The sequence below is a fragment of the Onychostoma macrolepis genome, chromosome 09 (genome assembly GCF_012432095.1).
Source record: "Onychostoma macrolepis isolate SWU-2019 chromosome 09, ASM1243209v1, whole genome shotgun sequence".
NCBI classification, from domain to species: Eukaryota; Metazoa; Chordata; class Actinopteri; order Cypriniformes; family Cyprinidae; genus Onychostoma; species Onychostoma macrolepis.
In genome coordinates, this window is record NC_081163.1 from 524,856 (window position 1) to 542,072 (window position 17,217).

The window sequence follows — 17,217 nt, forward strand, 5'->3', positions numbered from 1 at the left end:
TTGCAAATGATAGTCACATGATTAATTTGTACACATTAATGAAAACACACAGACAGTTCTTAAACAGATTAAACAGAAGCACAAAATCAAAAGAGAAGAATGACTGCAGTCGAAGCGTTTCATTGAAAAACATCTTTTATTCTATCGTTAAAGGATCAAGTAGCATCTGTGCTTAAACTAGTAGAAAGACATTCTATTGCTGAGGAGGTTTATGACGCTGTGGGGTCAAAACCACCATATAAAACGCCACAAACCGTCAGATATTCACAACAGACCGCATTCGCAGCAGAGGTTACTGTATTAAATCAATCCTGGCGATGGCAAATGCATCAAAGCCTCAAACCTGTGTGTTTCTCGAGGCCGCAGTCGTCATCGGGCGCGCTTGAAGCGAGTTAGATTGACCCATGCGGGGTGGAGCCGGAGGGAAGGGGAATGAGATCACAGCCCTAAATGATAAACCCACCGTTAAGACTGACACACACTCAACGCACAGAGGCTCGCCGCGCTACATCTGCTGCGTGGAGTTGCCGTTCCAGGTGTTGTTGTCGTCCTCTTTGTCTTCTTGAGTCCGTAGCCGGTATATTTTCCCGTCTTTCTTGAAGTCCTCAGGCCTCTTCTCAAGAACCCTCTTACGAACCGCATCTCTGGAGCGGAAAACAGCAAAACTGAGCAGAAATTCATGTGTATCTCACTGACACAAAAGAGTTAGCGTCTAGAAAAATGAAGTTTGTGAGTTCACCGTGAGTCACAATGTGGTTACAGTGGGTTAAAGGGGTCATGAACTTAGAAACCAAAATTCCCTTGATCTTTTGACAAATACAGTTAGGTCCATATATATTTGGACACTTTTAGAATTAAAATTTTAATCAGAATTAAAATGAAACAATCAAGATGAAATTGAAGTGCAGACTTTAAAGGTCCCATGGCATGAAAATGTCACTTTATGAGGTTTTTTAACATTAATATGAGTTCCCGTAGGTCCCCCAGTGGCTAGAAATGGCGATAGGTGTAAACCGAGCCCTGGGTCTCCTGCTTCTCTTCGAGAAAATGAAAGCTCAGATGCCCGATCTGGAATCTTCCCTTTATGTCGTCATACGGGGAAAGGTTACCTCCCCTTTCTCTGCTTTGCCCCGCCCATGAGAAAATGAGCTACTACCGTCCGAGGCGAGCAAAATATGTTTTTTTCCTCGAGAGACATCATGGCTTGCAAACGAGCGAAGCATGGCAGTTACTCAGTGTTTGGATGAACAAATGAACACCGAAGTATTTTTTTTAGTTCCTTCATCCGAGCCTATGGCTAGCATTAGCTACATGATAATAACTGTAACAGCATACATAAACAAACCAGCTAAAGTACCGTATCCAGACACAATATTTTAAACTAACCATTCGGAGACGTCCTGCTGTAGCCGCTGAGTTGCAGCTTCTTCATCAGTGCTTCTCCATCCGGATCAGATTCTGGGTCAAACTGAAAAGCTTGAATGACTGTGTGTCTATGAGCCATTGCGATACATCCACTGTCAACATTAGCGCATGGTAGCGCAAGCTGGTTAAGGCCACACCCCCAGCCTCCACCTTGCCCCGCCTCTCTCCTCCTCAAAGCTACAGACACAGGAATGGCGCGTCTAAGGAAAGCTCATTGTGGGACTGGCTCATAGTGGCTGAAATTCTGCACTAGTACTAGGGATCACTTAGGCCTATATAAAAGCATCCAAAAAGCAGCATGTCCTTGGACCTTTAAGCTTTAATTCAAGGGGTTGAACAAAAATATAACAAAATGCTTAGGAATTACAACCATTTTTATACACAGCCCCCCCATTTTCAGGGGCTCAAATCTAATTGGACAAATAAATATAATCATAAATAAAATGTTGATCTTTAATATTTTATTGAGAATCCTTTGTCTTAAGTCTGAACTCCTGGACGTCAGCAGAGACTGGGTTTCTTCTTTGTGAAGCTTTGCCAGGTCTTTACTGCAGCGGACTTCAGTTGTTTGTTTGTGGCTCTTTCTGTCTTTAGTTTTGTCTTCAGCGAGTGAAATGCTGCTCGATCGGGTCGAGATCAGGAGATTTACTCGGACATTGCAGAATATTCCACTTTTTTACCTTCAAAAACTCCTGGGTTGCGTTTGCTGTATGTTTTGGGTCATCGTCCATTTGTACTCTGAAGCGCCGCTCAATCAGCTTTGCTGTATTTGACTGAATCTGAGCAGAGAGTATATCTCTACACACTTCAGAACTGATCCGTCTGCTTCGGTCTCATCTTCACTGAACAGTAACACAGAGCCACTGAAGCCATGCAGCTCATGATCACTGCTCCGTGATTCACAGATGATGGATCATGAGCTGCTCCAAGTCTTCTCCAGACTTTCTTCTTCCCGTCATTCTGGAACAGGTTGATCTTAACTTCAGTCGTCCAAAGAATGCTTTTCGCTTTATGCTATTTTGTTTTAGATGTTTTTTTGTCAAAGTCTACTCTGTGCTTGTTTGCAGCTTGTGGTGAAGCCTCTGTATTTGCTCTGGTGAAGTCTTCTCTTGATTGTAGACACGTCTGTCTCCTGGAGAGTGCTCTTCTCTTGGCTGGATGTTGTGAAGGGTTTTGTCATGGAGAGGATTCTCCGATCATCATCACTGTTGTCCTCCGTGGACGTCCAGGTCTTTCTATGTTTCTGAGCTCATCAGTGTGTTCTTGTTTTCTCAGAATGTATCAAACTGTTGATTTGGCTCCTAATGTTCCTGCTCTCTCTCTCTGATGGATCTGTGTTGTTTCTGAAGCCTAACAATCCTCTGTTTCTCTTGTATGAAGAGATCCTTTGACCTCATGATGTGGTTCACAGCAACAGCTTCCAAATGCAAACGGCACACTTAGAATCACCTCCAGACCTTTTTCCTGCTTAATTGATGTAAAAATAATGAAGGAATAGCCCACATCTGTCCATGAAACAGCTTTTGAGTCAATTGTCCAATTACTTATGGTCCCTTGAAAAAGGGGGGAGGTACATATTAAAGAGCTGTAATTCTCTAACCTTTCCTCCAATTTTGATGAGAATACCCTCAAATTAAAGCTCAGAATATTCATTATAAAATTAGAACTTGAATATATTTTGGTCAGCAGCTAAAATAATAAAAATTGTGCCTGTGTCCAAATATATATGGACCTAACTGTAAGAGGTCATTGTACTATAAAAACATCCTGTAACTTTCAGAACTTTCTTGTTAGTCTGAAAACAGCTTATATTGAAGCCGATCTGCCAAAACAACAGCTTGTGAAATGTTCTACTCTATGATGTAATAGTGTGGATAAGCACCGCCTCCACAGAAGAAGATCGACAGCACCGCCTGTTTAGCCCCACCCACCAATTCCACATTGATGCCTGTTTAGCCCCGCCCACCAATTCCACGCCGCTGCCTGTTTAGCCCCGCCCACCAATTCCACATTGATGCCTGTTTAGCCCCGCCCACCGATTCCACATCACCTTCCTTCTGATCCCAACGTTAGGAAAAAGTGGATGAACTATTAATTAAGTTCCAGCCCACATCAGTAAGGACTGTCCTTTGTTCACTTCATTTTTCTGTGGATTCATTTACAAACAAGGCACAATTCGATGTGGTTTCAGATTTTGAGAAAGATTGAAACTAAAAGACGAACTATTAGCCAATCACAGCAGTGGGTGTTTACTTGCGAGTCTACAGTCCTCCACGCCTATTCAAACAGAGCGTTCTGATGAGGGGGTTAAAAACAGGACAGAACATAGCCTACTACTTCTAAATGATGTTTTTTGATGTAAAAATCTTGATAACATTATAAGTGGACCTCAGAGAACAGTACAAAATAAAAAACAGAGGCAGTTCATGACCCCTTTAATGTGAGGTGACAGGAATCACAGAGAGGTCCCAGACACACCTCTTTGGTTCTGCGCCGGAGCCGGAGCCGGAGCCGGAGCCGGAGCCGGAGCCGTAAGCGTTCGGTGCTTGTTGGTTCTGAGCAGCCGGTGGAGGAGCAGGAGGAGCGCTGCTGAACAGGAATCCGCTGATGAACCTCCAGACGGACAGCAGCGGGTACAGCAGTGACCCCAGCGCTGCCCAGATGCCTCCGGCCGCAGACGAGTGCACCACAGTGTTAGATGGGCGGCTGGACTGCTGCAGGGGCCAATCACAGGACAGCATTCACACGTCATGTGACTAAACCTAAACAAATCTAGAAACTGTTTTGCATTACAAATATTCAGAAATGTTATGCTTAAACATGCAAATGAGGCATTGTCTAATTAAATATTCATTCATTAGCATACATTGAGAACATAAATCTGAACTTTGGATGAAGCCAGGATCAAAATTCTTGTGATTTTGTCGTCATACTAGAGTTAAAGATTTTACAGAGGGGATTCTGGGTTTCTCTTTTTATCACCAGGGCTGCACGATTAATCGAATGTGATTGTCATGCGTATCTTTCAGTGAAGCACGGTTCTGTGATCAGTAGTAAATCTCCATCCGAAGGCCGGAGAAACTCCAAATACGCCCCGCAGAAGAAAGATAATGCACGTCGTTCCAGGGTTTGTGGCTAGAAGGGATACCGCTGCGGCCAGAAACTAACAATGAAACCGTAGTTCATTGAAAAGCTACGCAAAACCGAGTCATAATCACAGACCAATTTAATTGTGCGATTATGAAATCGTTCTGCGATTATGAAAGCAGTTTGCGTAGCTTGTCAGTGAACTACGGCTCTGTGTAGTAAATGCTGCTCCATCTGAAGCCGCTTCTGTATACACTGAGCCTTTACCCGGCGGGTTTGAGTCGTTTATAACGTGCATTTGAAAAAGCAACGTGCGTCAAACATTTTTCCAAACATTAGAAGCATTTATGAACCTCTTGTCCCACAAAATACCACATTTAATAACTAGGGCTGGCAAGCGATTAAAATTTTTAATCTAATTAATTACATGATGTGGCGATTAATTCATCGCAAATTAATCGCACATCAAATTTGGCTGAGAAATGACTCCCAAAAGATCATTTAAAGTCATTGTTGTGTAAAGCATCAAACAGACATTACAAAAAGTCACTTCAGCAAGAAATATTATTTTGTTTGATAAAATTGATTACATATACTCTTTTGGATCATGAGGGTGAGAATTTTTGGGTGGGTGAACTATATCTTTAATAATATATTTTATTAATTTTATTATTATTACTATGGAAATATAAAATTATTTCTTGAATGAAATGATACTCTAAATAATAAATTAAAACTGCCAGTAGGTGGTGGTAAATATCTTGATTAAGTCAGAGTCATTTATTCATTCATTTGATTCGTTCAAATGGCTGATTCATTCAGGAGTGAAGTAAATGGTTCTTTATGAATGGTCCATTGAATCATTACCGTGCGTTCACACCGCCGCCGGCGAGAGCCTCAAAATTTGCTCTGGCTGCCCTGCCAACGACGCTGTAGAAAGATCCGTTGACGCTCTGATGATTGAACGCTTGGTCTTGTATTTAAAGGAGCCGAAAAGGAAACAAGCATGTTGATCTTGTGCAGACTGACCAAAAGTAGGGTATAAGTTAACCTCATGAAATATTTTAATTGTGAAAGTAAGAAATTGATCGATGGAATGAACTTATAGTTACATGTTTGCTAAAGAAATAAACCAATAAATTTTATTATAAAAGCCATTTGTGTGGTGTGTTTTTTGTGTTCATGGTTAAGTGCTAGTCTAAATGCAGTTGGTCAAATCGGTGTTATTTTGAGCAAATGATTTGCATTCCCGCTGAAAAACAAGCGTTCTAGCGTGAAAATGCTTAGGAACTAATGTGGTCGGAACCAAAGTTTACAGGACTGCGTTCACTGGACTCCGCTCAAGTGGAGGACTTCTACATTCCGATTGGTTACCGCCCAACCGCGTCATAGCTCATTACCATAAAGTTGACCTGACTTCAACTCTCCTCGACGCCCTCACCGTCCAAGACGCGCCACGCCGCTCTCGCCGGAGCTACTTTGACGCTCCCGCCGGTGGCGGTGTGAACGCATGGTTAGGCTTGTTCGACTTGAAGCGGATCATCATCAGATCGATCAGTGTGTGACATCAAAGCACCGCGAGAACTATAGAGAGCAGATCACTCTGCATGCTTTTGAATCGCTCTCGCGGTGCTTTGATGTCACACCCCGATCGACCTGATGATGATCTGCTTCAAATCCAACGAGCCTCTGATCAACGGTTCAAATGCGCCAAACAATTCACCAAATTCATTCAAAACATTAAGAAATGAAATGCCGCCGTGTGTTGCTCGGAGACGAACAGTTCTGCTTTATCTTTATATTTTCGTTTGCAAAATTGAGCAAAACAGACAACATTGTGTCTAAAATAACTAGGAGTATCAACGTTAACGCCTGCAATTAATAATAAAAAATAACGCTTAATATATTTTTAATGCAAATTAATCGTTTGATAAGGTTTGACCCCAACTTCTTCCCATCATCGCAGCGCGGAAGGTTATCTATCATTGTGTGATGAGGGTACAGCGCCAGTGTTGCCAGGGTAACGGCACAAGTGGGCTATTTTGAAAATACAGTCACGGGAAAAATTACAGAACCCTGGGTTGCGTTTTTCTGGCCTACTTTTATAATGTACCGCGGCCGCCCAAAGTGTATATAGACAAATAAAAATTAAAATAGATCCTTTTACTAATGTGTATTATACTTGGAATGTGTACATCTGAAATGCTAATTTGTGCAGCGATATAAAAGGCTATAAATAGCATATTTTAACAACAGTAAACGACCAAATTCCACACGTGATCACAAAAGGAAGTTATTACAAACACTCGATGGTGGTTTGAAGTGAGTTCTGAGTAAAAGTGTATTATTAATCTCATAAATTGTCTTATGTAGCATGATGCTAATGTTAGCTCTAATGCAGCTGCAGAACAGGTCCAATTCTTCTTCATAATGCATTTTGTCATAATACTTCACGTAAGGTCGCAAGAAATGTTTTGTTGTATTTATTTAGAAACACTTTTGATAATAGTCGGGTAAATGTATACTGGGATTGAAGCAATGTGGCTTGGTAAACGATTTATTGCCAGTTTAAAGGCTGATAATGGCTGAATAAAAACAAAATAATAATGATAAAAGAATAATAAGGATTATGTCTCATACCTGGCGGAAGTGTGAAAGGTTCTGTTTCCTTAAAGTAGTTTGTCAAGCATTTCTTTTTCAACACATTTACAGGTAAATCCTAGTATTTTAAATTTGCGATGAATCATGATTAATCACAGACCATGACTTAATAAAATAAAATTTTAATCGATTGACAGCACTAAAAATAACACAATATTAGCTTCTTACTGAACTGTTGTATAAGATAAGTATCACCTTTGCACTCATGTGATATATTGCACTTAGCCTATTGCTCGTGTGATATTGCTTAACTATATGATGTAAATGAGACAAAAACTCAAACGGGCGTTTCTGCCCCATATTTTGAATTTTAGGGACATTCTAACTACGTTCTCTAGTCGTTGCCCTGCCTCGTGTGTCATCAATCAGCTGTATGACGTCACATGACCCATGTAGGTCTGGGGCGGGGCAAGTGCGTTTAATGCATTAATCTAATTAACATGTTATTTTTCACCCTAATTAATTTATCTAATTACCGCGTTAAATTACCAGCCCTATTAATAACATGTTTTTATTCCAAACTCTGCATTATATATATACTTTATTAAAATGGAAATTATAATACGAAGATAAATCATATATTGTCGCAGTCGTGTGTTTATTAGTGACGCTGAATCAATGAAAGCAGTTAAATCTTCTGTTTATTCAGCTGGTGCTATAGACATCTCCTGGGTTTGGCCTTCAGATGAGATTTACTGCTGATCACAGAAGCCTGCTTCACTGAAAGACACGCACGACTATCACAGCTTCTGCCTAATCCTGACTGCGATTTCATTGCGATTAATCGTGCAGCCGTATTCATCACTGCATAAATCAGTGGTGTCTGAAAAAAAAATCTAAATCCTAGTTATTGGTTACGTTGACCATGTGAATCAATGTGTGTGAGTTTGAGTACATGTCTGTGTGTGTGTGTGTGTGTGTGTGTGTGTGTATATATGTGTGTGTGTGTGTGTGTGTGTGTGTGTGTGTGTGTGTGTGTGTGTTTTTGTGAAAAGTCATGACATAGATGTGTATAATGACAAGGGTATGACAGGTATTACAAGGTGAAGGTGACTTTTCAGGACATTGACCCATGTCCCCACTTTTCAAAACGCTTATAAATCACTCAGAATGGAGTGTATTGAAAATCTGAAATAGCAGACAGTCTCCTGTAAGGGGTAGGTTTAGGTGTAGGGTTGGTGTAGGACAATAGCACATACAGTAAGTACAGTATAAAAACCATTACGCCTATGGAGAGTCCCCACTTTTCACAAAAACGAACATGTGTGTGTGAGAGAGTGTGTGTGTGAGTGTGAGTGTGTGTGTGTGTGTGTGTGTGTCTCTCTCACAGGAAGCAGCACGATGGAGGCGCTGGGGGTCAGTTCCAGCTCCAGCAGTGATCTCTGCAGATCTTCAGCTGTGAACTCTCTCCGAGGGAACATGGTGGCCAGAGAGAACTGACCGTATCGGTTCCCCACCTCCTGCAAGAACACGTGAGTCACATGACTGTGTAGAGCTTCTGACACCACCATTATAAAGTTATTAAGAGAGTCGTATCATCACAGACGCTGACCTGAGCGGCGAACTGCCGGGCCTCCAGCAGACGCGTCTCTGACGGGAACTGGTTTGTGAAGGACGAGCCGTCCGGCAGACGGAACTGAATCCTGGCAAACGCACTGAGACCAGCAGAGGAAAACATCGTCAGGACTAACGATCACCAGAAACCTGCTCATCAGCATTTAATCAAACGCTTAAAGGGATAGTTCACCCAAAAATGAAAATGTGTATCTGCTGACCCCCAGCGCATGCAAGATGTAGGTGACTTTGTTTCTTCAGTAGAACACAAACGAAGGTTTTTAACTCGAACCGTTGCAGTCTGTCAGTCATATAATGCCAGTCAATGGGCACACAGTCTTTGAGAGAAGAAAACATGCACAGACAAATCCAAATTAAACCTTGCAGCTCGTGACGATACATTGATGTCCTAAGACACGAAACGATCGGTTCGTGCGAGAAACTGAACAGCATTTATATCGTTTTTTACCTCTGATACACCTCAATGTCCAACCATCCTGAGCTCATCCACAACATCCGGCGCGTGACGCGTCAACGGCTCTGGAACATGGAGGTGTATATAGATAGATATATACGTAGATCCTTACGTATCGCAGCCCATAGAAACAGTCACTAATGAGGCATCTATGCATATATATCTATGTGCCGGAGCAGGTTGACGCGTCACACACCGGATGTTGTGACAGTCGGACATTGAGGTGTATCAGAGGTAAAAAAATGATATAAATGCTGTTCAGTTTCTCGCACGAACCGATCGTTTCGTGTCTTAGGACATCAATGTATCGTCACGAGAAGCAGGGTTTAATTTGGATTTGTCTGTGCATGTTTTCTTCTCTCAAAGACTGTGTGCCCATTGACTGGCATTATATGACTGACAGACTGCAACGGTTTGAGTTAAAAACCTTCGTTTGTGTTCTACTGAAGAAACAAAGTCACCTACATCTTGCATGCGCTGGGGGTCAGCAGATACACATTTTCATTTTTGGGTGAACTATCCCTTTAAGAACATAATGAGGGTCAGTCCCACAAAACCAAAATCTGCTCTATTCTGTTCTATTGTGCCTAAAGAAAATAAAGCTTTACTGTAAAGTGCATAATGCTAGCATGTGTTGTACTGAATTTAATTTATGCAGATTTATTTTAAACTACAGAGTCCAGAATTACTTATTAGGGAAGTTCTAACTGTATAGCACTTTCCATACGTGAGATACATGCTTCACAAGATAAAACAGAAGCGTAAAACAAACACTGGCAATATGATTTCACACAATAACTATAGAAATCATACTCGAGCAACTTTCTTAACTCGCCTTTTACAAAAAACACTTGAAGCCTCTTTCACTTCAATTGCAAGACAATTCTTTGCTTAAGATTTACTGTTTAGTGGCCAAAGAGCAGCACTGGAGTGCGTTACAGTGACGAGGAGCTGATGTACCTCTTCTCTCGCTGCGCCGCGTCTCTCTTGGCCTCCTGTTCTGCGGCTCTGGCCTGCAGCGCTGCGGTCCGAGCCGTCTCCGCGTCCTGCTGGCTCTGAGCGTAACGCACCGCTCGGTCTGCGCGGTCCTGCGGACCAAAGCGGCTCATTAGAGATGTAACGATATTACTCGATGTTATCGTGGTCACATGACGATATGAAACGATAGGTCTTCCGGGCAAAAACTGTGGTTTAAAATATATTTATTTTATGTTTTGGGCCATTATGCTTTGGCACAGTATCTGTCAAACAAACTAAAACCGAAAGCACAATGTGGCTTAATCCCTTCATCAAGTCTGTTTTTAAAGCGAAGCTGCACTTCGTTCAGACGATCAGCACGTGATCCGGTGTTTTCCGCGTCTCAGAACGGCTCCGTTCACACTGAATAAATAAGTTTATAATCTAATTCATAAATATTAAACCTTTTTAACATTATTAAATGTAAATACTGAGTGACTGATATCATCTTTGTTATGGAATACGCTTGTTGGTTCGTATTGAGTTCACAGTTTTAACGGACATCTTTGCTTTAACTAATCTTCAAGATCTGAGGTAAACTATCTGTTGTGGCTATAAGCTCACGCAAAATGATGTTCAAACTCATATTAGACACGTTTAACTTTGAATAAACCTGAGATTATCTACTGTCATATAGTTTGTATGTTGTTCTAGCCGTGACGTCGCAGAAATACAAATAGTTTCTAAAACAGAAATGCCGTCGTGGCTAGTTATGACAAAAACTCAGATTAACATGAAAAAGCTATCTTTTATCACATGTTGCAGCATCGCGTGTAGTTAGGAGACGGTTTTAGACATGCTTTTTTAGGCGTTAAATAATGGCGCAAATACCAGTAATTTGAGGAGCGCAAACGTTAGTGCATATTCATATTAGATGCATATTCAATAAGGTCAGGTGGAAAATAACTGTGTCCACGTCTTTTCAGCGCTAATTCTTCACTGCGCGTCTTTAGTAAATCCTGACAGTACTATTTTAACGCCCAAAGACAGTTTGCGCTGGAGCAGGCTGTTAGTAAATCTGTCCCTAGACCTTCTGCTGATATCATGAACATGTTTAGCAGCTTGAGCTCGTGACGTACAGCGACTGCACAGTTCACTGTATAATAGGGCTGTCAAAATGGCTGAAAAACTAAATTCGAATTTTGTGCTAAAATATTATCAATATTCTAATTATATTCGAATTTAAAAGGCATAATTTCCGTTAGGCGGAAAAAAAGCGTTTGTTTTCTCTCCTGAGGCCACAAGAGGGCGCATCGAGCAAAATATTACTAATGCCCGGTTCTTCAAAGCAATAAAATAACATGACTATCTTTGAAAAAAGTGCATAATGTTTAAAATAACTTTTATAAACCATATATAATTAATTACGTTGCTTAAACAATTAGAAACAACAAGCATCACACAAGTATGTATAGTCTATAGCAGCCTACTTTTTTCATTTAAAAGCATGAGATGCAGTGTGATGGAAAAACCACCTTAAAGTCTCGAGACATGTTTTTTAAAAGTTGAACTTGCATTAATTTTACACGCTTTCTAAACATGCGGCTCTCTTGTGTGAGACGCGAGTGAAACGCTGATAGATGCTCCTCTAGAAAAAGTGAGAAATATGTGTTCTGTGTGAACGGCTTGGTTCCAGTTTTGACGTAAACAAGATCTTCTCTTTTCCCGCAATATGTTGAACGAACAGCGCAGCAGCGCCGCATCCAGTGGCTTCAGCCGGACAGACTAAATAAAGCATTAAAATACATCGTCATCACATCTCGTGCTCCACTGATGAAGCTGCCTGACGCACACCTAACATTCAAACGCAACGTTTTTACATCTGAATGTGGATTTTTATTTCAAATTCTGCAAATTTTCTAATTTTGTTCTGACAGCCCTAGTGTATAACGCGCTCTGAGCGTCTGGCAGTGTCTGTGATACCAGAGCGATCTGCTGCTTGACCCGCTCTCTGGCCGCTCGCTCCTCGGCCTTCTCTCGATTCCTCTCCTCCAGCAGACGCTTGGTTTTATCCTCCTCCTGCTTCTTCTTGTAGTCCAGCATCTCCTTCCCCATCTTACGCCTCTCCACCTCCTTCTTCAGCTCATTCTGTTCACGTGAGAGGACACGTCACACACGCTTAGCTTTCATCCTTTAATAGAAACGGACGATCAGAGCGTTACGACAGAATTACCTCTTCTTCTGCTTTCTTCTTCTGCTCACGTCTTTCCTCCAGCTTCTTTGTTATCCTACAAAGGAAAATGAATGAGAAGAAATAGATAACGAAAAATTAAAACCTTGTCTTGACACAAACACTGCAGAAGCTGCTGGAGTTCTGCTAGAACAGCTTCAGTCACTGAAAAACAGGAAGTTCTTCCTTAATAGTTTTGTCTTGTTTTTAGTACATACTATTCTTAAAGCTAAATGACATCAAATATTAAGTCTTGTTTTCTGAAACACTGATCAAAATGAAGTAAGTTTATGATTAAAACAAGAACAAATATCGGCCAATAGGGTCAGAGAAATAATCTTATTTTGCTTTAAATTAAGTTGATTTTTCTGACCCCATTTAATTTTGATACATTTATTTTGACACATTTCTCAGAAAACAAGACCTAATATCTGATATTATTCTGTTTCTCCAGTAAATGTCTCTTGATTTAAGAATGTGTAGATATTTGCTCTGGAAAACAAGAGAAAATTACTGAGGAAGCAAATCATTTTTTGCAGTGAAGATGCTTTTATCAGTCGCCTTCAAGAAAACCTGAATTCATTAAATGTGGGATTTGTTTTTATCTAAACTAGCAATCAAGTGTGGATTACAAAATTAAGATTTAATGTTTTTTTAAAATTTTTCTATTGTCTTCTGCTCACCAAGCCTGCATTTATTTGATCCAAAATACAGCAAAAGCGGTAATATTGTGAAATAGTTTTACTATTTAAAATAACTGCTTTCTGTGTGAATATATTGTAAACTGTAATTTATTTCTGTGATGCAGCTGTATTTTCAGCATCATTACTGCAGTCTTCAGTGTCACATGATCTTCAGAAATCATGCTAATATGCTGATTTGCTGCTCGACAAACATTTCTGATTATTATTATTAGTTGAGTACATTTTTTTTCAGGATTCTTTGATGAACAGAAAGATCCAAAGATCAGCATTTATCTGAAATAAAAAGCTTTTGTAACATTATACACTACAGCATTCAAAAGCCTGGAGTCGGTATCATTGTTTTGGGGGGGAAAGAAATTATAGAACTTAATACTTTTGTTTAGCAAGGATGCTTTAAATTGATCAAAAGTGATGATAAAGAGACATTTATAATCTTACAAAATATTTTCAGATTTCAGATTAATGTTGTTCTTCTGAACTTTCTATTCATCAAAGAAACCTGAAAAAATTCCACTCGGCTGTTTTCAACAATAATAATAATAAATATTTTTTGAGCAGCAAATCAGAATATTAGAATGATTTCTGAGGGATCATGTGACTGGGGTAAAGATGCTGAAAATTCAGCTTTGATATTACGGTAATAAATTACATTTTAAAATATTTTCAAACAGAATACAGTTATTTTAAATAGTACGAATATTTCACAATATTACTGCTTTTGCTGTATTTTGTATCGAATAAACGCAGGCTTGGTGAGCAGAAGAGACTCTTCCCGTCCAAAAAGCGTTTGTAGAAACACACTGAACGGTGATGTTCATCAGACAGGCTGTCGCTGTCGAAGCTGGCAGCTCATCCAGAACGAGCAGAACTGACGCTCAGTCAAAAACCCTTTCTTTGCTCACCTCTCTACTTTGTTATCCAGAGCCTCGTCCGGCTGAGACGCGTCTTCACCTGGAGTCACGTGACCTGACGCTCCGTCCTCCTCCATCGGCACAGACAGGGATTCTGGGAAGAGAGGAATCAGCCCAGCGCTCAAAACTCCAAACATGTAAATCTCTCTCATTTGCATGTTAACCTGCTAACGACTCCTGAAACTGAATCAGCAGCGCACATCAAGACTGAAACTTCATGCAAACCAGGCTTCCCTGAAAGCACAGATGTGAGCAAACCGTCCTGCAGCCAATCAGAGCTCACCTTTAGACGTGGCGTCCTGCGGCTCCGAAGCTGGCGTCTGATCGGCGCTCTCTGCGCTCATCTGCTGCGTGTGCATCTGGACACAAGAGCTCGTTAGCGTGCGTGTGAAACGAGCAGGGCCCTTTCCAGACATACCTCAACTAGTTAACATCATGACACTGCATTTTAGCAAAAATCCAGCAGCTGAATATTAGCACGACAAATACCAACTTGTAAACAATATTCTGTGTATATTATATATATTTAAAAAATGAGTGACAGCATTAGCAAAATAACAAAGTGTTGGGTTGGTTACCACAAGCAAATTTTAGACCATGTTTGTCCAGAAAACAGGATGGTGTTCGTTCACGAGTGATGGGCGATACCACGTACTGTGTTTTCAGTGCGAAACCGATACGTTTAAAGGGCAGTATCATCGACTTCTAAACTGAACTTTTAAATCATGAAATTTATTAAATTACTAAGAGGAAAACGGGTAATAAATCCCACTTAACTTTATATTTGAAATGCATTTTAACATTCAATACACCTTAATTGCAACTTATTAGGTTATATTTTTGTTTACACGTGGTTAAATGTGTTTACTGTAATTGTAATCATGGAAATCTACAAATACTATAGTTGAGCTATGGTCACTTTAGTAAAACTGTGGTTTATTTTCAGAAGGAACTGCAGTGACAGGCTGTACTTCAGGATCGATTCATTATATTAAATAATAATATATTTTCAAAAACTTTCAAGTTATAGCATGATATAAATGTGAAGGAACATCAAAAGGCATGAAAAAAAAATAGCCTAATTTAATTAAATGAATGCCTTAATGTAATCAGAAAGACGATTGATTCACATGAATACAGCGATCTATCACGGCACATTAAAGAGCGTGAAAAACACATTATTACACAATAGACATATTGTTTGTATTTTACTTTAAAACTGGCAGAATTTGAAAGCTGAGATTTTAGAATTTCTCCCGGTGCTCCCAATCCGGACCATTCGCATGCGCAATACAGGCTATACTCTCAAAATATTTAAATTTTGTAATTGCTATAACTTAATTCTCGTAATTTTGATTTTATTCTCAAAATATTTCAACTTTATTCTCACAATTTTGACTTTATTCTCAAAATTCTAGTATGCACAAAGTGTTGGTGGAATAACACATTAGCGGACCGGAGGGAATAATATGGAATTTTCAAGGACCTGTATCTATGTTTGTTTATTTTCAAAAACTTTCCAGGGCCTTGAAAATTTTTTGATCAGATTCACAAACTTTCAAGGATTTCAAGGATCCGTGGGAACCCTGTTTATTGCAGATATTGTTCATTGTCCGGCTGATGTGTGTAATGAGTGTGTGTGTGTTCACCTGCGCCGCTCTGCTGATCCGGCGCTTCAGCTCGTCCTCCGTCACGCTGCCGGCGATCACCTCCAGAGGAATCCCGTTCTCTCCGATGAAGAAGCTGGACGGGATACACACCACCGGATCTGGACGAGCTGGAGTTAAAGAGCCAATCTGATCTACAGAGACCTGATCTACGGTGCTGTTAGCAGAACACACCAGGGTCAAGATAATAAACACCTCTACTGCACGAGGCCTCAGACCGCTCGACTAGAACGCTGTGTTTTGTTTCTGTTATAATCACAGGTGCACACGAGAGCGTCCTGCTCACATATGAAGTGATGTTCGGTCTAGAGGTCGACCGATTCATCGGTTTTGTTGATTAATCGGCACCGATAGTTGATTGCCACATCTATCGGTTATCGGCAAAAATCCATGCCGATAGTTTTCCGTGTTGCGTCTGTTGCTGGAGCGGCTGAGAAGGCTCCGCTGGCATTACACAGCACGAGAGCGGCCTCTAGAGGCGGAAGTCACTGACAGCACGTGTTGTTTATTTTGACACGTGACACTGCGCGCTGCACAGAGCGGGAAACTCCAGACTCGCATTTAAATACAGCCGACAGAAAAGCCTGCCGCGGAACAGAGCGCCATTCACATAGTTCTCTATTAAATTACATTATATTTGTCCCAAATCGCTGTGAATGTACATAATGACTTCACCCTAGGCTATAAATTATGTATTGTGCATTTTTCAGCGAAACGTTTGTCTTTCTGTGGCTCTAATACAGTCTGTATGCTTCATTTAGAGAGCTGTAATAGATGGCGCTTTTTCTTTCCACTTCAAACGCATTTATGCCACATTGTTCATTCTTGAAGCAAACTTATGTCCGTTTGGTGATTAAATAAATAGTTTTAGACCGCCACTTGATTTGAACGCAAAGCGTCTGGTGTGTGTGTGTGTGTGTGTGTGATACCTCTGAGTTCTCCTAGACGCAGCGCTGCGCTTTTGCCCGGCGTGTGACTAATGAAAACTGTAGAAGTATTGTTCCTTGTTAGTGTTTTCATTTCAACATTCATTATTAGCTACCAATAGGCTACATTTATACATTTTAAAGTTTCATCTTTTAACATTAGCAAACTATGAAATAACTTTAATGATCAATATAGTAAATAATATTAATATTTTTATTCATTTACAAAGTATGGTTCAGAAACTTTTACTGCTTTTTTTTTTTTTTTTTTTAAATAGTAAAGCACTAGCTTTCTTTCAGTATCCATTTTGAAAACTATCGGGTGATTAATCGGTATCGGCCAGTGTGGTCCAGCCCAGCTATCGGTCGACCTCTAGTTCAGTCCTGATGTGAACACAAGGCCGTCTACGGCGCTCTACAGTAGAATATTCTGTGTAGAATTCAAAGAGAACAGAATGAATGAAACCAGGCTTCATTCGAACCGATGTCCGGAGACTCTTCCTATTCTCTGTATATCAGGGGCTTTCATACACGGCTAATAAACAAACAAATAAGGAAGTAGAGTAAATGAATAAGTTGCTTAAAATAAAAAAATAATAGTAATAATAGCCATAGCGAGT

The 17,217-nt window shown here is 40.4% G+C and overlaps 1 protein-coding gene across 1 annotated transcript in view; it reads right to left on the reverse strand.

Annotated features, from left to right (window-relative positions):
- Positions 1–117: 117 nt before the first annotated feature.
- ubxn4 (UBX domain protein 4) overlaps positions 118–17,217 on the reverse strand; it is an 18,617-nt gene continuing 1,517 nt past the window's right edge. The window contains exons 4-13 of the mRNA XM_058787201.1: positions 15,654–15,772; positions 14,288–14,363; positions 13,996–14,098; positions 12,393–12,447; positions 12,143–12,307; positions 10,163–10,290; positions 8,726–8,828; positions 8,502–8,633; positions 3,904–4,139; positions 118–644 (exon numbers count right to left, since the gene is read on the reverse strand). Of these exons, the coding sequence (XP_058643184.1) occupies positions 506–644; positions 3,904–4,139; positions 8,502–8,633; positions 8,726–8,828; positions 10,163–10,290; positions 12,143–12,307; positions 12,393–12,447; positions 13,996–14,098; positions 14,288–14,363; positions 15,654–15,772 (1,256 nt within the window). The 3' untranslated portion in view covers positions 118–505. The remainder of the gene's footprint in view (positions 645–3,903; positions 4,140–8,501; positions 8,634–8,725; positions 8,829–10,162; positions 10,291–12,142; positions 12,308–12,392; positions 12,448–13,995; positions 14,099–14,287; positions 14,364–15,653; positions 15,773–17,217) is intronic.